The 19,917-nt window shown below is 43.8% G+C and overlaps 1 protein-coding gene across 6 annotated transcripts in view; it reads left to right on the top strand.

Moving 5' to 3' along the window:
• Positions 1-19,917, top strand: part of ANK2 (ankyrin 2) — a 142,135-nt gene that overhangs the window by 68,824 nt on the left and 53,394 nt on the right. For 5 of the 6 annotated variants that reach the window (XM_029965932.1, XM_029965933.1, XM_029965934.1 and 2 more), the window contains exons 15-23: positions 82-279; positions 1,965-2,063; positions 2,597-2,695; positions 4,127-4,324; positions 5,705-5,803; positions 5,908-6,006; positions 8,569-8,667; positions 10,746-10,844; positions 15,847-15,919. In XM_029965932.1, coding sequence (XP_029821792.1) covers positions 82-279; positions 1,965-2,063; positions 2,597-2,695; positions 4,127-4,324; positions 5,705-5,803; positions 5,908-6,006; positions 8,569-8,667; positions 10,746-10,844; positions 15,847-15,919 — 1,063 coding nt within the window. Of the gene's footprint in view, positions 1-81; positions 280-1,964; positions 2,064-2,596; positions 2,696-4,126; positions 4,325-5,704; positions 5,804-5,907; positions 6,007-8,568; positions 8,668-10,745; positions 10,845-15,846; positions 15,920-17,303; positions 17,385-19,917 lie in introns of all 6 variants that reach the window. The other variant, XM_029965930.1, reaches the window with a different exon arrangement.

The following is a 19,917-nucleotide window of genomic DNA, read 5'->3' as shown; positions in this document are numbered from 1 at the left end:
GAGCGTGCGGGCATCAGCGCCAGGACGTGGCGTCCGGGGCGGTTCTACCTGTGCTGATTATCCGCTTGATTTGAGTTGTAGGAAGAACAGACCCCGCTGCACATCGCCTCTCGCCTGGGTAAGACGGAGATCGTGCAGCTGCTGCTGCAGCACATGGCCCACCCCGACGCCGCCACCACCAACGGGTACACGCCCCTGCACATCTCCGCCAGGGAGGGCCAGGTCGACGTCGCCTCCGTGCTCCTCGAGGCAGGCGCCTCCCACTCCATGTCCACCAAAGTAAGGCAAAACATTCCACCTCTGTGTCTTTTTCACACTGAGAAATCGGGCTAGTTTGAGTGGTTTGCTTTGTTCTTAATCAACAGCCATCCAACAGGCTGGAGTAATGTATCATGCTAATCAAATTTACAGCTTATTTTGCTGCCCTCTAAAATTGGGTTTGGTTCCCACTGAAGCAAAATGCAGATCTTGGTAAGCGCGCGGTCCAAACGGGTTTGAAAATATCCTTGTTTTTCTCTTTCCTGTTGTCCTCTGGGTAGGGATTTTTTGGACAAAAGTTTCAAAAAGGAAAAGTGAACGGCAGTGACACATTTTTTATGAACAGGCCTCCTTATTCTTCAGTACCATGTTTACTTAACTAGTAAAATAATTCTGCTCTGTTTCTTTAGTTTTCCCAAAACATCCAGGTCAGCATCTGTCTAGTTGCATTCAATGCTGAATCTATTTTTGGTGGTTCTATAAATGAGATGTCTTGTGACACAACTGGCCATTTTGTCTGGGGTTATAAAAGACTCTGCAGAATCGTTGTTGGGTTTTTTAGCCAAAAATGTTTACCAATACCTTCCTAACAGATCGATGAACACATAAGAGAACAGATAGCTGTGAAAAGAATTGTATACCAAGATAGCTTTCCCAAATTTAAAGCATGTGATAAGTGAGAATCACGTAATTCTCACTATTTATTGACGTACCCTTGGTTTTGCAGCTGGAACTTAAAACATGTTTTTGAACAACAGGGTTTAGAAGACTAAACCAGCAATTTTCATATTATGGTCCACAGATTACTGGGAATGCTTGCTGTTCTCCTTTTATCCAGCTGTTAGATCACATTAGAATGGCTAAAAATACACTAAATACTTTCCTAATTTCCCATATTGCTTAATGGCAATTAGTATTGCAGGAACATTCTATAATTATGAATAGAAGATGCAACCCACTAGGTAATATCTCTACAGACCTGTGATACATGAACTGTTAAAACGTTTGAGATTTCCCAATATAAACTCTTTTTGAGGTGGGATTAATGGAACTAAATGACAATGATAATAAACATTAAACATCACTTATGTGCCAGGCAAATAGGTCGTCGTAGCTTCCCAAAATTCCTGTCGGGCAGCAGTGCAGGCTGCCACCTACTGTCATTCATCCATGAATTTTCCCTGTCAGTTTTTAAATTAAAAGAGGCAAAGAGCAGGGTTTTTTTTTAGCTGGAGAACTTAGTGACTGTATAGACACTTGAGTCCAAATACAAATAATTTTTCAACGAACCCTAATAGAGGAATGTGAAGTTTGGAGCTTTTCTCCCCGAATTTAGTCGGTGTTTCATTGTTACTGGCAACAACTGATACAGGAAATATTTCTAAAGCTTGTCATCATGAAACAGAAGAGGTGCAGCTGGTTTGGGGTGTACATTTGAAGTAGTGCCTGCATTGCCCCCACGCAGTGTGTGTATCAGATGAAATGTCTGCCAGCCTGACAGCACGTAGGTATGAAAGAATAACAAAAGGAGAAGTATTTTCTTGTGTTTCTTTTGAGATATGCTGCTCTTTCTAGGTATGGCTGTCGATTCTGAGAGCAGGAATATAGGTTGAAGAATAAGTGCTTAGTACATAGTTCTTAAAAGTGAGATGTCAGCGTGACCTTTGACGCAAACCATCTGCCTTTTATCTCCCGGAATTTTTCAGAAGGGATTCACACCGTTGCACGTGGCAGCCAAATACGGGAGCCTGGAAGTGGCGAAGCTCCTGCTGCAGCGTCGTGCCTGTCCCGATTCCGCTGGCAAGGTACTGGTGGGAAAGAGAGCTGGGTTATTCCTCCTTAGGTGTGCGGGCAGGCACACCGCGGAGGCTGGGGCTGCTTTGGCGCGGCGGGCTCGCGTTCCCCCAGGGTGGTAGGTTCGGCTCCACGGGGGCACGCTGTTTCTGTGGCTCATCTAGTGCCGGTTCCATCAAGCTGCCCAAAGCAGATAAAACACAGGGGCAAAATTGCCCTCACGGGGCGGGGGTGACAGAAACCTGTGCCTGCCGCCCTGGTGCCAATTTCCCTCACGGGGTGGGGGGTGATTGCTGTGTGCAAATTTCCCTCACGGGGCGGGGGCGACGGAACCCTGAGCCTGCCGCCCTGGTTCGCCCGCTCCACGGCTTCTCCCTGCTAACGCGCCGGGCTGCCTTGCCCTCCATCCCGATTCCCCCTTTTCCCCCCCGTCCCGATCCCGATCCCGATCCCTCTCTCCCCGCCGCCGCGTCCCCTCAGCGCCTAACGCCCCCCGTAACGCCCCCTGGCGGCCCCGCCGCTAACGCCGTAACCGCCGTTGCAGAACGGGCTCACGCCGCTGCACGTGGCCGCGCACTACGACAACCAGAAGGTGGCGCTGCTGCTGCTGGAGAAGGGCGCGTCGCCTCACGCCACCGCCAAGGTGAGCACGGCCACACCCGCACCCGTGAGGGGAGCCCTGCGGGGACACAGCCCTGCCAAGGCTTTGGGCACAGCCAGGAGTCACTTCATCATCATCATCGTCGTCATGGCTAGGCTTCGGGAACGGCGATTTGAGAAGGACTCTACCCGCGCTTGCTGGCTGAAAAGGCCAGTGTGAGATAGACAAGTCCGGTCGCGAAAGGCGCAGAGGAATGTCTCCTCAGGCGGTATTGGCAAGGCACGGCTCTTTCTGGGTTGTCTTTGCTCCTCAAGAGTGGTCTTGCGTGTGTTCTCAAAAGAAGCAGCAGCGTTATGAGTAGCGTGTCTCTGTGTCTCCCAGCTGGAGGCCAGGGTAGACCAATGATGATGATCAGTATGGCCAAAGCTGATTATGATGATGATGATGATGATGGTATATTCTGACCACAAACCCAGAGAACTCACTCCAGGCTTAGGAGAGGTGCCATAGTATCATCGTGTTAGGTGAGGGGAGCCCTGAGGGGACACCGAGGGGACCCAGCCCCGCCACAACTTTATTCCCAGCTGGAAGTCACTTCACTGCTTGTGCAATATTAACAATGTGTATTCTGACCACATACACTGGGAATCCATTCCAGGATTTGGAGCAGTGTCCGTATCATGGTATTGCTGTGTAGGCGAGGGGACCCTGAGGGGACTCAGCCCCACCACAGCTTTATTCACAGCTGGAAGTCACTTCACTGTTGTGCAATATTAGAAATGTGTGTTCTGACACAGGGCATTCATTTCACAGGGTTAGGAGTGGGGTGTCCTGGTATCACTGTGTAGGTGAGGGGACCCTGAGGGGAGCCCTCAGAGGACTCTGCCCCAGCACAGCTTTAGTCAAATTGCCCCCATGGTGTGTAATAAATCAATTAGGAGGTTGTCTTATTGCCAGCAAATGCCGTTCTGCTGTGCTTAAATGGTTAATTTGATTGCAGAAACATTCTTTCCCTTTGCTGTTTCCAGCCAGTGACTGACACACACATCAAAATTCCATATGCAAACACATCTCTACCCACGTGCTCTGAAAAAGCATAATGCGATGGAGAGTGTGCATCCATCAGTCATCATGGGGGATGTCACTCATCAGTCAGAAGTGATTATTTGCAACATAGGTTACACAAAATGTAGGTGTCAAACTCAGGATAATTTTGAAGGTATCCGTGGAACGGTCCTGCCCACCCTGGCGAGGGCTGGCTTTGTTCTAGTTTAGGCAGCGAAAATAACAGATGGACAAAGCAGCACAACAGTGGGGCTATGTGGGACATGTCTGGCCTTGAAAATTTAATGAACTCTCTTCTCTAATAATGAGGGTAACATCAAATAATCCTGCTTTATGGTGCCTGACTTCTTAGGCTTGCGTGGCTGTTGTGTTAACTTTATTCTCCTTTTGTCTCCTGGCTGGTGTTAGAACGGATACACCCCTCTGCATATTGCTGCCAAGAAAAATCAGATGCAGATAGCCACCACTCTGTTGAACTACGGGGCTGAGACCAACATTTTGACCAAGCAGGGAGTCACCCCGCTTCATTTGGCCTCCCAAGAAGGTCACGCTGACATGGCGACCTTGCTTTTGGAGAAAGGATCCAACATCCATGTGGCAACTAAGGTAACTCACAGCCAGAGGCAAAGTACCGTGGGTGGGAATATCCGGTAAGATGCTAAGTGCAGTGCAGGAATGATGATACACTGCCAGGAATCCTCTCTGTTGGTGAGTCTGCAGGAGTGACAACAGGTGGGTGAACAGTAAAAATGAGGAGAGGGTGTCTAGGACTGGAAAATAACTGACCAGTTAACTTGTGTCATGTAATTAATAGCTCTGGTGGGTAATGCACAGGAGGAGCTGTGGCTGTTTGCTGTGCCCAGAGGAAACCTGTGTAACACCTGGCTCAGATGGAAAGGCAGACCAAGAGAATATTGTTTCTGAGCATTCAGTAAGGCAGGGCTGCAGTATTTTTGTTGTGCTGCATCCTTGCCATCTCTCAAGTGTTTTGCATGTAGTTCTACATGAGATGGAGAGGAAGAGGAATGTGAAATTCTGGACTTTGTGGGTCCATGGGCAGATTTATCAACATGCATCAAAACCTGAGAGCTGTGGTCTGACCAGCAAAGTCTTTTTTCCTCATGTGTTTATCCTTCAGTTTTTTTTCCCAGGGAAGAAATTGACAGTGTCTGGCAAATAACAGGACAACATTATTACTGGAATTGAGACTGAGAAAAATCCTAAGTGGGACCTTTCAGTTTTATTTTTTTTTTATAATTGTACCTTACAGCTTTTTCATAGAAAACAAGTTCCTCAAAAAAACCCCATTATTGTAGATCTTCATAGGTCACTGGATTTATCCAGGGATATATGTAAATCTTACTTACTTAAGATGAAAAGCCTGCAGCTTTTGCTCATACAGATCAGAATAGAAGGCTCTCCTTGTCTGGAATTAATGTGTTCTGCTAAGAGGAACAAGGTGATTTTCATTTCTTACACAAAATTTGTTTGGTGACTTGTTCATGTGAAAGTGCTGTGTGCGTGATCACAGTGAGCTTTCAGTTAGAGGCTGCATCCTTTCCCTTGGCATCTTTGAATGGGATCTATTTCTGGAATTAAGGTCTTCATTCTGACTCGTGCCTGCAGTTGTCAAGGTTCCCTTTCCTGTCTGAGGAGTGGGAAGCACAGTGAATGCGCTTCCCTAATTTATTAATGGGCTCCTCAGCTTCCCAAATGACATTATTGTAGAAAACCCGAGCGTGAGCATTGATGCCTGAAAGTTTTCCTCTATGGTTATGGAGATGTAACTGCTTTGGAGCTGGAACAGGAGCAACATCAGCTCCACTTTGTTTAAAAACACCACCCATACTCAGAAGCTGTAGTTCAGACCTGTTCGTGTTTTAAAGATGAGAAAATGGCAAAGTCTGGATTTTGTTCCTCATGTAAAGTAGGGGGTTTTTTTATTTCTGTCTATTTATTTATTCATTTTGTATATCCCACCTCTAGGCTGGACTGACATCCTTACACCTTGCAGCTCAAGAGGATAAAGTGAATGTAGCTGAAATACTCACCAAACATGGTGCAAACCAGGATGCTCAGACAAAGGTAAATCAGGGAGTGGCTGCTGTCTCCAGCACAAAGGATGCTACCCTTGTCCAAGGAATGTTCCACTGAGCTTGCAGTTTTACTTCTTTGTTCTCTTCTTGTAGCTTGGTTACACACCTTTAATTGTGGCCTGTCACTATGGAAACATCAAAATGGTGAATTTTCTCCTCAAGCACGGAGCAAATGTCAATGCTAAAACAAAGGTAAAGAGTTTCTCATTACTTTGGTTTTGCTCCTTATTATGAAGGTGGTAACCCAGCACTCTGAGGACATGCCACGGGTGCCTTTTCACTTGGAAGCTATAACCATGGCATGGGAGGTGTCAACATATCTGTGACTGTAGTAGGATGACTTCCCCCTGCTCCATCTCACTGTGTGGTGTTCAAGAAAGAAAAGTCAGATAACTCTATGGGTGTATGAAAAAATGACTTGGGAGAATCCATTTTATTGTTTTTTTTTTTCTTTTTCCTGTTACTTGCAAGCTAACAAATGCAAGTTTGTTTCTGATCTCATTTACACATGCTTTACACCAGTGTGCTGTCAAACCAGTAAGTAACAATTCAGGCACTTGGAGGGTGATGCCAGGTTCTCTCCAGTCTGCTGGGGGAAGAGTGGGAAAAATTCCTGCTGTTCAAGGCGTGGGTGGTATGACTCTGGGAGAGGAAGCAGCTGTGGTGAGGAAATGTGGTTTCCTGAAGGAGGGTTTGGGGATTTTTGAGGGGAATCTGGATATGCTGGTACTGACCAGTTATGCTGAAATGGGCCTGACTGCAAAGTTTGAACAAAGCTCACTGCCTTCAGCCCTTTCTCCTTGGATAAACAGGTGGGCACACCTGAATGGGATGCATTTTGTAGCAAGAATTGTGCATCTCCTGAGAATATACAGAGAGGTTCTGGTGATGCCAACCGTGTGTGGCATCCCAGATATCATCCCATCACCCTTATCAGAAAAAGAAGGCTAACTCAGGAGCTGTGGGGCTGCAGCTTTGTTAGAGCTGGCTACCAGCTTCAGGCTGGATGTCTTGGGATTGACAGGAAGCAGCCCCACTGATAATATTTTTAAGATCCCACCAAAATCACTGGCTTGTATTCTGCTGGTCCCTCTGCCCAGCTCCTGTGTCCCCAGCTGTGACCTATGGGATGGACTTATTTCTCCAAGTAGCACTTACTTCATCACCGTGGCCACAGCTCAGTGTGGTAAGAATAAGCCAAATAATAAAGATTCTGGGGCATCCCTCATGGGATCACCCAAAATCAGTGGGCAAAACCCAGGTATTTCAAAAGGAAAGGCAACACCGCTAGAAAAACAGCTGATGAGAATTAATAAAACAGACACTAGAAGGATCCAAAGTATAGCTGCCAAGACATTCAGCCGAGGTATTTAGAGGCTAGCTCAAGGGACAGACAAACTTGCATCTTTAGTATTAGGTCTCTCTCTATTTTTAAGGGGCCACTGGGGCAGATTCTGATTCCGTTTACCCAGGTATTTCACTTATTTATAATAATTTCATTAAAGTCAGCAAGTTTGTGTGAGGCAGCGCTTCTCCAAAATCTCACACCTGGGGACCGATAAAAATACTGGCAGTCTGTCAGCTGGCACTGTGGAGTCAGTTTAAAGAGCAAATCCGTCCTGGCTGCATTCAGGATAGACATGTTAAAGACTAAGTAACCTCTGTTACAGCTTGGGCTTTAACTAGGGAAAGCCTACGTGAAGCTTTGTGAAAAATAGTAGGGCTGAATTCCAGTTTTGAAGGACTGCCCTAATACTGAAGTACAGACAGTGAATTTACTTTGCACTAGAACCTAAAGTAAATCCTCCTTCGGATTCCTAGCAGTCCATGCACTCACAGTAAGAACTGTAGCAGTTCTGAACTATCACTGTTTAATTGGCAGTGCAAAGCATTACTTGCATCTGTTGGTTTGCAACAGAGGTACCTCTCAGAGCTTGTCTTTCAGAGCCTGCCCCCAGGCTTTATGTAAGTGTACAGTGAGATCAACTTGGTGTTTCCTTCCAGTTTCTTCTCTGCCTGCTTTCAAAGCCAATTGCAACTAATTTTGTAAATGAATTGCCTGACTGGACTTTCACAATACTGTCTCAGATCAGCCAGCTGCAGCACACTTGGGCTGTGTTTCTGTCTTGTGTGACATTAGAATGAACCACTGGAGCAGAGAAATGTATGGACTTAAGAGTGTTTATTAATACAGGCACTGTCTACGTGGGTTTATTTAAGTGTCATTACAGCTTGGTCCAACCTTTTGAAGGCGAAGCTAAAGTTGATTGACATTTTTAGTACGTATATGTTGTTAACCTTTTAAAAAGCAAATAGGCTCTAACCACTTCTGGTGAAATTGATGCACCTTTTTAATTGGCTCAGATATTTTAAAGGCAAATCTTGGGGCTTCTGTTGAAAACAAAGATGTGAGAGCAAGTTGAATGTTCTCTGCCTCAGCTATGATTCTGTACCCTTAACTTGCCACTTTAACTTTGCTCTTCCTCACTGTTCCTCCCTCTGATTTAGGAAATGAGGGAGAAATGTCTTTGTGAGGTAAAGATGATTTCTGAATAAAAATATTATAATCCTTTATATTTTCATTAATCTGGGGAAGGAAAACTATTGTTACTGAAGGTTTGTCATCTTTGGGTCAATCGATGGCATAATTTATGTTTGAAACGTCTCAAAAGGAGCAGAAGGAAGCAAAGTGAAGTTTCTAATCTAATTACTGCTGCTTGTTGCTCTTTGTTTGTTTGTTTTGCTTGTCAACAGAACGGGTACACCCCTCTTCACCAAGCTGCTCAGCAAGGTCACACTCACATCATCAATGTCCTGCTCCAGCACGGGGCCAAGCCCAACGCCATCACCACGGTAAGTCTGTGACCTGCCAGTGGGAACTTATTCCCTGGACAGTTCTTTCCTTTCCTTTCTTAAGGCTTGAGAGCAAGTTGTTGTTCTGGGGAAAGTGTTCCTCGTACAGCTGGTTGTCAGATGTGTAAATGTCGCTTCCTCTGCTTTTCCTTATCCTCTTAAGGTAGTGCAGATCTGATCTAACTGTGCACTGAGCTAAACGTGAGGGGGAGAAACGCATTTCTGAGCTGCAGGGTCGGGCTGGCCACAACTGGCTGTGCTGGCCTTGTTCAGTTCCCCTCTGTCTGTAAATTGATATCTCCATGAGGAATTTTCCATAAAAATTGTGGGCAGTTCAGAACCTGGGCTTTTTTGAAAATTTAGGCCCACGTTTGTGTCCCTCTCTCCGCTGGATCCGTTTCAGGTTCTTGCTGAGTTCACAGATGTTAATGCCTCCTCAAAGACCATCAGGAACTTCTGGCACAGCTCCTTCCCCACAGTCAGCCAGGAATGCGACTGTCCCATTTCACGTTGATGTTGTTATTAGTCACCTCTAATTGGGTAATCATTAAAATGCAACCAGAGTGTCCAAAACTCGTGTCATTCCCCAGAGCAGCTCAGCTTTCTGCGTGTATGTAGCGCACGTGTTTTTAAATCAGCACTGGCGCCTTGTTGGGTCCTGGAACCATCATGTTGAGTAATCCTGGGTGAAGTTATCCACAATACCAGTTTGTGCATCAGGTCATCAGGTGACAGACCACTGTAGTCACCTTCTGGGGCTGTAGGCACTATTTGGCATGTTCAGCCAAACATCTCTTGACTTGATTTCAGTCGTCAGATTGTGGCTACTTAACCCAAGTCCAAGCAGAGTCTTAAGGATGTGTGTTACACAATTTACGTGGTTCCTCAGGTACTGGATCTGTTCTTGTCCACACATAGCAACCTCTGGCTTAAGATAAGAGAGAGTTTCTACCTGAGACATCTGCCAGTGGAAGATGGGAGTGGGTTGCAAATGACAGTAGCAGTCAGATTATTTGTGCTGCGAAGATGCTAATCTGTTCAATTTTGTGCTGCTAATCCACAAACCCTTGTGTTGCTGCAGGGCTGCTGAGCTAGACTAATACAGCAGAATTTAAATTACAGATAACTAAAGCCAGTACTGAAGTAGAGAGAAGCCCTCAGGCTGATATCCTGCACAGTGGGGTCACAAGAGAAATCATTTCAGTGCAAAGAGCGGTACAGTGACATTCCGTGATTCCCCAGCAGGCCAGGATGTTGTCCCTTGGTTCAGTGCAAAACAACATGGAAAAATTCTGTGTAGAGCTCTTTACGAAGAACCATGGATCACATCCCTTACTCCCCTCCCCAGGTTGAGTGCCATGAGGAACATGGACTGCCAGTGTTTCAGGTGGTAAAATGAGGATAAATAAGCCAAAACACTTACTCAGTTATCATTTTGATGTGCATTTGATGGATCACGTCTATGTATTACGAGCATTCAAACTGCACATAGTTGTATTTAAATGGAAAATAATTCCTCCCCCTCAAGCCTTTCGTGTTTTGTGTTTGTTAGGTCGTGAGCTTTTGTGTACTTTTATTGGAGATGCATTTTTGTTATATGAAGGAATAGAAGTGTATGCGGACAACATAGCTGTAATCTTTTATTCCCTGGGGAAGGAATTATATCTGATAAAGGTTTAACAGTTTAAACTGGGAGCGAAACTGTAACATTTAAAAAAACTTCCTGTGTTTTAGAAGACTATTTCTGACGTTTATGCAAAACAAAACAGAAACTTCTGCAGGCAAGACACGTGCTGTCCAGTGAGATTTGAGCCCTGAAGGGTTAAACCATACAGCCTTTAGTATTTGGACTATCTGGCAGATGTAAGTGTGTTGTGTTACCATGGCGACCGGGGCTATAGTCTTAAAAGAAGTTACAAAGGCAGAGTCAGATGTAACGGTAAAAAAGCAGCGATTTTTTCCTAGGCTGTGCCTTGTTTTGGATGGAAATGCTGGCTCATGCAGCGCGGAGCGTGAGCTCATTGGTTCACATCACAGTCCTCCCTCTCAGCGCTCTCCCCCCTCTGCTCTCCCTTCAGAATGGGAACACTGCCTTAGCCATCGCCAGGCGCCTGGGGTACATCTCAGTGGTGGACACGCTGAAGGTTGTAACGGAGGAGATCACCACCACCACAACTGTGAGTTGCACATGCGTTACAATGTCTCTTCTCTATTCAGAATGTTGTCTTTCTCCTCGTCCCTCAGGCTCTCCAGGTAGCTTTTCCCCTGTTTTTTTGTTTTCTGGTTTTAGCCCCCACCCCCCTTCCTGTTGGATTTTTGCTACGGTGCCTGCAGTGTATCTTTTAAGCATTGTGGAAGTGTGTGCAACACCACCGGCTCCACTGGGCTTGGGAACAAAATCCGTGTGCACAGAGATGGAAAACAACCCTCCGAAAGCAGAGTCAAACTTTTTCTAGATCTGGGTCTGAGCTGCAAGCCCAAACTTTCCAGAAGTTTGCGTGGTGTTGCTTAGGTCCTGCCCTGTTTATCTGTTTCTCTTCTCACCTCTCCTTCCCCACCTGGCCTGACATCTCCACACTTGTGACACCGACTGAGGCTCAGCGCTTGCAGCACGTCACGGTGTCCTCACGTTTGGACTGTGCAGCCATGGCCTGGTGCCAAGCCTCATGATGCTCGTGGGATGGCTGTGGATCTCATCCATCATCTTCTTACTCAAGTCACTTCCAGTTCAAACAGATCCCGTTTTTCCAAATACAGAGGAATCTTTCCTTATGTGCTGAGTCCCCCCACAGTCTTGGAGTGTGTATTTTGATGTCAGGGTTTGTGAATAGTGTGTGTGCTGAATGTCAGCAAGGTGGTACTGCAGCTTTAAGCCAGGAAAAACTGATCTATTTGGACACCCTGGGAAGGGAAGATTTTCTCTTCTTGGACTTTTACCTCCCATCTACACGTGTCTTAGCAGGTAGAAAGGGAGAACAATAGGAACAGTGCATAATTAAATTAAATTCAATTTAACCTCAATTACTGCATTTATCTTGAAACACTGTTGTAAGGTCATGCTTTTTTTATTTTTTCAAGAAGGATTAACTGTCTAGAAAACAGCTCTACATGTAATTTAGGAGCTCAGAGCTTTAAAAATCCACAGATTACTTAAAAGATGCTGCTGCTCAGCCAGGGTGAGGGTTAGAAGAAGGGAAGAAATACAAAATCTCTTGTAAAGAAATGGGGAAATAATTTTAATGTTGTTGCATGCTGACAGCAAGTCCCAGTGATATGAACCAAGGAAGATGGAATAAGGTTACAAATAGAGTGAGCCATAATTTATTAATGACTTGCGAAGATCAGGCTGAGTCAGGTTTGGACAAGAAATTCCAGAGTAATTCCAGAAGTCTCTAATGAAGTCTGTAGGTTTTTGCTGTTATTCCTTCATGTTCTTGTTCAGTCATATAGCACGTCACACATGTACATGCATAAACATAATCTCATAATCAGAGATTTAGAAAAATAAAAGCTAGGTAAAACTTTTTGAGGAATTTCAGCTCTCTTCAAAAGACTATTTTTTAGCCTCCAAGCACCCCTTTGCTGTTCTCTGTGCTTCGTCCTGGCACAGACTTCTCACCTCTTGTCTGATATAAGCTGTAACTTCCTTTTTGTTGTACATTATGTTGCACTGTGCAGCCTTGTACCTTGTCTTATGTAAGTGTTAGAGCTTTGTAATAATAGGGATTACACTATGGAAAGACACCTGTGAGTTATTTACTTTGGGTAAATATTTCTTTAAACTTAAAGGGTAATGGATTTTTCTACTGGACACCTGATGCCTGGGGTGTAGGACTGAGTCGAATACTGAACCTTACTTGCAGAGTTGACCTTTAATACTTGCACATAAGGCAAATCTGAAATCTTGACCTGTGCCCGTGTGCTTTGAAAGCCAGGTGGGAACCCTGGATAAACTCAGCAGATTCTCCAGCCATGAGTTCATCTGAACCTTGTACCTCAGGGATATATGGAATACACACTCTGGTGGCGGTGTTCGTGGTGGGGAATGTTGATTCAACATAATTTATAATAAGTCCTGAAAAGGAGGGATAAGTACCAGGCACTCCCTGCAGTAAAGTTCTCCAGATGGTGAGGCTGGTGTTGGCAAACCTGCACACAGTGTTTTAGCACTGCAAAGAAGGTGCTGTCACCATAGCTACCTCATTCTCTGAGCTTGTGGCTGAGCCCTGCCTGGAGGATGTCAGACAGCCTGGTGCTTTATTGATATTCAAGTCACTGGCCTTGGAGATGAGGAAAAGATCTCCAGTGCCAAAGCCTTGCTTTGCTCTAACTTGGAACAAATTTTCCTCTCACTTGCATTAGTGGTGTTATTAGTGGAGCCACAGGAATATAAAGCAATAGAGAGAATAAAGTGCACTTTTTTTTTTTTTTACTGAAAGATTAGAGATGAGTAGGAAATAAATCAGAATAAACCGGACTTTCAGAGGTTTGCTGTGCAATTAAGTCTTGGGGCATTTATACAAACAAACACAGACTTCCTGTGGACAAATGAATATCTGAGGAGCTTTGGGGTTGTTTACAGTATTGTGCTGTTCAGTAAGTCATTGCTGAAAGCACATATGGGTTTATATATCTGAATTATTCTATGCCACCAGATGAAGATCTGGCCTCACAGTGAAAGCCTCAGAAACAGAAGCTGGAAGTAAAGTCCATAATGGAAATCTCAGTGGCACCAAACAGTAGGGAGTTTAAGCAACACACATTGAGCAATTTTCCAAGTCTCATGGGGCTAGATGTAGATCTTAAATTTTGAGAGTATTTGATGTGCCTATCAATTAAAAAAACTCTAGTTTTACATTAGAAGTTCCTTTTAAAAGCATCAATTCCCAACAGAAGTTGTTGGGATTAGAATTAATGTAGAATTAATGATTAAGTAGAATTAGGAATTAAGTAGAATTAATGATTCTTGCTGAGTTCAGTGTTCCAAAGTGGGCCTTGCAGATTTTTTTCTTCTTCTGAAGCAGACACGTGCACACTCTTTTGAGTCTCTTTTCCAAACTTCCTTTCAGTTGTTAAATTAGGTAATAATTTTTTTTTTCCTGACCGATAGGAAAGTCAGGAAGTAAATAAAGTATCCCTGCTTCTCTGTTAATAAATAATAATGTCTGAGAGCCTTAGTCAGAGGCCAGACTGTTGTTATATAGGGGCCTGTAAAAACCTAAGTTATGAATAAATTGATGTAAATGGTAAATAGAGCAGGGTAAAAGAAAAGTATACAGCGAGCCTCTATACCTTGTGGTTGGCTTTAGTGTATTGTCCAACTTATTTGTTAACTGTGCTGTTGAAGGGACAAGGTCAGTGTCACCTGAGTGGCAGCACCCTCCCCATCTGTCATCGCTGGCCTCGTCACCCCACTGCTGCCTGACATTTCTATCCCAGGAAAGCCATGGGAATACAGGGGGAAAAGTCAGACATATTGGCGGAGGCATTCGGTGAATATAAACTAGTTTTCAGCCCCGAACATGTGTTCTGCTGCAACAGAAATAATTAGTTGTCTTTACTCCTGGGTAAGAGTGAACTTGGGGGGGCCTAATTGGGACTGCCAGTTGAGGCAAAGGGCATTGTTCTCTCCCTGTTCCTCAGGAGGGTGAACTGAAAACTGCTGTCACAGTTAAACAGATTTCAAAAATGTGAAGCAGGCTTTTAAAACAAAGTTGCAAAGCAATTACACGCTTGGTAACATAGCTGTTTATGAAAGTGCAGTATGTTACAATAATCAAGTATGCTGTCTTTGTGGGTTTGTTAGAACTAGAGAATATATACAACAGGATCAGGAAATAACTACTAAATTCTGTGCAACAAAAACTGCTGTTGACTTCACTGTTGCTATCAGTGGGCATTTTCCCAAAAGAATGTTGCACAAGGGACTCGGGGTTTGGCTGACTTTTTAATTATCCCTCTCATTTTATGCTCCTTCCCTCCTTTTGCATGTAATGGTAATTTCTTCAGGATAGATACTGCCTCGGGCAGAGGCTGAAGCACTGCCTTAGTGGGAGCTTCCCAAGAAACACACGTGGCCTCCTGGCATCTCCTCTGTGCCAGAGGGGCACATCTACTCCCACAGACCTTAAAGGCCATGTGTGTGCTGCCCTCCGCAGCTCCCCACTTCAGCTGACTGGCTGCACAGCTGGGTGGAGCCAGGGAAATAGTTATTTTTTTGGGTTGTGACTAATGCAGTTCTGCTCAAACTGCTCTTTTTTGAAGCCCTTGGCATTTTGTGTCCTGTATCGTAACATGCTCAAGAGTTTCCTCAGGCAACTTTCTCACACCTCGCACTTCCTACAGTTTCTCTCGTTGTGTTCTGCATGTCCCTCTCCAGACTGTATCGTGGTGCTGAAAGGATGTCCCCATTCTTGATTCAGCACCCCTGAACATCATCTGTTTTGTCCCAGAAGTCATGTATGGAGATAAAATTATATAAAAAATATCTTCCAGTGTTCTCCCACCCTGTGCTCTCATGTTTAATCAGTGTTCTCCCACTGTTCCTCAGTCCATACTTCCCTTGATTCACAATACTTAAAGCTTTTAGGTGCACAAAATCAGAATCTTCAAATAACCTTTTTTTTTGTTCCTTCTGATGAGTACATACGTGATTTATGAAAAGAATATCATTAATATGCAGTGTAGGCATTTTTTTGGGGGGGAGGGAAGAAATGTTTCAAGTGATCTGTGTAAATCCCTCACATCTTTTTTTAGTTTAGGAATTTCACATCATTCATAACTTCATTTCCAAATGCTTTACGATTTAATAATTTCCATATGCCACATACAACTTTCTGAAGCTCTTCTGTAGACATTACCTAATTCCCTTTAAAATCATCTTGGAAACATTGAGCTGAATTGTTCTACATGCACCATTTATAAGTAAATTTTATTCCTCTGACCAGCACGTTATCTTTATGTTTTTTGTACTTTTCTGCCAGAAGAAATGTTACCTTACACAGCACTGAGAATGGGAGCCTCTGGAGCACAGATGAAAAGGAGAGTTAGGGGAGGGGGGATACACATTGTGAAGTGCCTCAGCACATCCCCCTGCTGTCAGTGTTGAAAATATCCCACTGTAAACTTTGCTGCTCTGTTCGGTGTTTCATTTGAGGACTGATGGTTCTGTCTTTGCAGACTGTAACAGAGAAGCACAAGCTGAATGTCCCCGAGACCATGACTGAGGTCCTGGATGTGTCTGATGAAGAAGGTGAGCAACTCTGCTAAATTCCGTATCACTTACGTCGCCTCGAGAAGCTGCCTAAGTTCTTTGATGCCTTCATTTTGCAGTGCTTGAAATGCCTTTTTAAAATGATGTAATCATCGTGGCATTTGGATAAAGATACCAAAATTTGACCTAGAGCAAAATCCTGGACCCCTGCATCTTTTTCAGAAAAAGCTTGTCTGAACCAAATCAACAAATGTGAACGTTTCCCAACTTCAGGTTTTAAAATTTCAATGTAGAGCTTTCTCAGAGCTGACTTTGACCCTCCCACGAAGAGGAATCTGAGCAGTAATTTTTTTGGCCCTGTGCCACCCGTATCAGATACATATATCTAGGAATTCTGCCTAATTGGAAACATTTGTGTGAGGAGATGCATAAGGTGGAAGGTGAGCAGGCTGTTCCCTCCAGGGAGCTTTTGGCACACAGGACTCGTGGATACATGAGGCATGACATAAAGTAACAGCACGCTAATAAGTTTGGCACTTGGGTTTCAGAGTCCATTACATGTACAGACAGGAGACACGTGTTGTACTGCTTAGCAACATCCCCAGAAAATTTCTGTGAACTTCTGGAAGAATTGATAAAATATTGCAGTTTTGTACAGCACAGAATTACAGAAAAGGCTTAAAAACGTCCCTTTTTCAAAGTTCACAAGTGACTGCTTAGACATTTCAGTCACATGGCATCTGATAAATATGAACATGTTTGCAAGAATCTTCTGTGTTCTTTTTTACTCTTGGCAGTGTTAATTAATATTGCAGTATCTTACATATGCTATTTTATGGTTGTTTTTATTATTTCGTGCAAATGATTTGTAGAGTGACTAATTTCCAACAAGTCCTGGGGATTTGGGAACACGGGTTACAGGGTTGGGTTTTTTTCTTTTACAAAGGATGCAAATGCACTTGTGGTTCTAAATGGTGCAGGAAGTTAATGGCATTCATTAGTGCCAATACTACTTCTTGCATTGCTTTTGGAAATGGGATTTCTGCTGATAAATGAGTTACACTCTTGAGCAAATAACGGTGCTTAGGCTCCAGATGCAACTTTTTGTTTTCAAATGTGAAAGCAAAACAAGTGTGATTCAAAATCAATTATTTTCTGCTGCATCATGACCGTTGAGATTATTTTGCTCAGGAATGTTTTTGCTGCTTTGTGTCTGAGAAACAATTCAACTACTCGTGTAATTATTGTGACAAATGGGCTTTAAAATGCTTATAGCTTTATGTTCACCTTGCTGAGTTTATTCCCAGTCTTTCGATCTACCGTTGAACCATCTTTAAATCCACAAAGCCTGGTACGTCTTTCTGCTTCTACAGGATTAATCCAGAGTATTCCCTTTTCTCAAACCAATTTGTGTGTTGTACAGCCTTTAAACACTCTGATGATGAACCCTTCAGTGATGGGGAAGCATGTAATGGCACAGGTGCTGTTAGCAGGAGTTCGTGGAGTAAGCCCTACAGACTTTCTCTTCTTGTTTAACCTGGACTGTTTGGTTTATTTTTGGTGTTGAAACAACACAGGTTTGCATACTCTGGGTGCCTAACACTGCTCCTCTCCGTTCCTTTTGAAGTGTGGCTGAGTGTGTGTTTCCTGAAAGGTGGGAGGAAGAAGGGAGGCCAGGAAAGCTCAGATTTATTACCTATATCTTGAATACGTTGGCAGAACTTGAAGGGGCCGTCCAGCATGACTAATGCTCTCCAGTGCTTTGAATTAACATTCCCTGCAAACAGTCCTAAGGTGGATGGTACTTGTGACAGGAACTTAAAATAGCTGGGGACAGGAAGACTGCAAAAACTCTTTTAATGGAGGGGATGAACCTTTCAGTGGCAGTGTAGCTTTGTAAGAGGCCAACAGTAAGATTTCTCTAACTCTGTGTTCTTTCAAGTGACACAATGTGTTCTGACATAAATTGATGTGACACCTAAACCTGCCAGCTGTAGTTACATAGTTACCAAGAGTAAAACACAAGAGTACTTGAGCAAAGAAGGGGTTCATGTTCCATTGTGGAGCCTGTTGACCACTGGTGATAAGTATTTTGTGTTGTGCCTGGAAAACAGGTATGTTGCATAATTGCATGCTGTTCTGTTGCTAACATAATATTCCTATTCCTACAACAAGCAGAAGTGCAACATCCCATGTTAACAGGATAAAGTAATGCACCAAATTCGAGCTCAGCTCGATTTGGCAGGTCCTGCCCTGTGTAGCTTATTTTGAAATATTTTGCATGGACTGAGAATCCTCCTAATTTTTCCTCAATTTTCTTGCAGCATTTTTCTGTTTATCACATGTATTATTACTCAGAATTCTTTACCTTTTACAATACCTGGAAAAAGATAATCTTTCTTTCGAACAGAATTAGGTAATTTTTTTTTTTTTCTTAATGGCATTTGATCCCCATCAATGGGGATTGCACTACAAATTCCCGTAGGCAGAGCTGTTAAGTGATGTGATTTGAGAAAGGTACACCCATGCCTGCAGAAATGCTTGGTGTGGATACAGTTGCACTAAAAAAACCTTGTGCATTTTTGTCTTTGCATCTACCTTGGCTGTGAGTGTTGCTGCAAAACTGAGTTCCTTTAAAGCTGTTGCCACAAAAGAAACACTTGGCCCCCATAGGGATCCTTAGAGTAGCAGAGGGGAATTACTGCAAAGCATCTCGTGAAATGTATTTTAGTCCTGTCTGGGGAATTAGTGAAGTTGAGCACAAGCAGATGTTTTTGTTAGGGCCGAGTCAGTGTAGACACACAGGAACATCTAGAAAAGACAGGAACCTGTTTTTTTTTTTTCCCTCCCATATATGCTTCTATGCACTCGTTCCATGCGTTATTTTCAAAGGGTGTTCAAGAGCTCTCATTAGTTTCTCTTTGAGCCTCCTCATCTCCAGCTAATTTTCCAAAGTTGTAGGTTCCCTTCCTATTCGAGACTCAGTTCTGACTGTGGTTCCCCACATCCTCCATTCTGGCAGCACAAACGTTTCACCATGTAGGGAACCAAGCCAGAGAACTGACCTGTCTGCAAATTAATCTCTTTGTTTGTACTGACAAGTTGTTTTCTGGCCAAATGACTTTTGCAGGCAGAAGGGACTAGAAAGGCTGAAGTAGAAGGTGAGACAGTACTGTCAGAAGCAGCATGGCCTGAGATGGGCATGACCATGAAGGTCAGCTCACACCAAACAGTAATTAGTGCTGATATTTCAGTTGCAGAGGAGGGATAGACAGAGGTTTTCATGTGCAAGTAGTCAATGGACTCTCAAAAACCCCATTGGAATCCCAGTATCAGTAGAACAAAAATTGTCTTTTTCATGAGGGAAACTTGTCCAGAAATTGCTGAGGAGTCAACCCTGTGCCTGGTTCCAACATAGTCACTGTAATAGTTTCTGTGTAAAAGCAGGATTTGCTGTCCCTTCGTGGAAGTGCATCAGTGCCAGGGTGGCAGGTCTGTGAACTGCTGTGTCACTTAAGGACACGGTAATGTGATCTGAGATTTCCAGGAAGCAGCTAATCCATTCCTGTTTGGATCAGATTTCTGATCAAAAAGGAAAAAAAACCCCACAGTGCTAAAATACAACAATGAATTTCCTGGGTGCCTCCCTACATGGCCTTGGAGTAGCAAATACTGCTGCATATATGTGAGAAATGGGCACAATTCACTGCTGGTGTACATGCACATAATTCCTCTGCAGGAGCACCTTAATTAGTGGGAAAACTTAATTTCCTTAATTAATCCTGGAACTTAAAGTTGGAGCCAGGAGCTGTTCAGTGTATTAATATCTGAAACCACACGTGAAACTCTGCTTTCCTGACTGGCTAAAAGTAAAGAAAATTTAAAGCATTAGCCAAACTGTAATCCAGGGAAACTTCTAGTGTGGACCATTAAGTGGAGAATTGACTTTAGGGAAGTGAAGGTGTCCAAGGAAAATGTCACAGAAACTCTGGAGTATACACATTCCATAAAAATTGTTCTTGCCATAGCTCTCCCTT

Source organism: Manacus vitellinus, unplaced genomic scaffold (genome assembly GCF_001715985.3).
Source record: "Manacus vitellinus isolate BGI_N305 unplaced genomic scaffold, ASM171598v3 scaffold_125_pilon, whole genome shotgun sequence".
Taxonomy (NCBI): domain Eukaryota; kingdom Metazoa; phylum Chordata; class Aves; order Passeriformes; family Pipridae; genus Manacus; species Manacus vitellinus.
The sequence above is the reverse complement of the archived record's forward strand: the minus strand, read 5'-3'. Positions and strand labels throughout refer to the sequence as shown.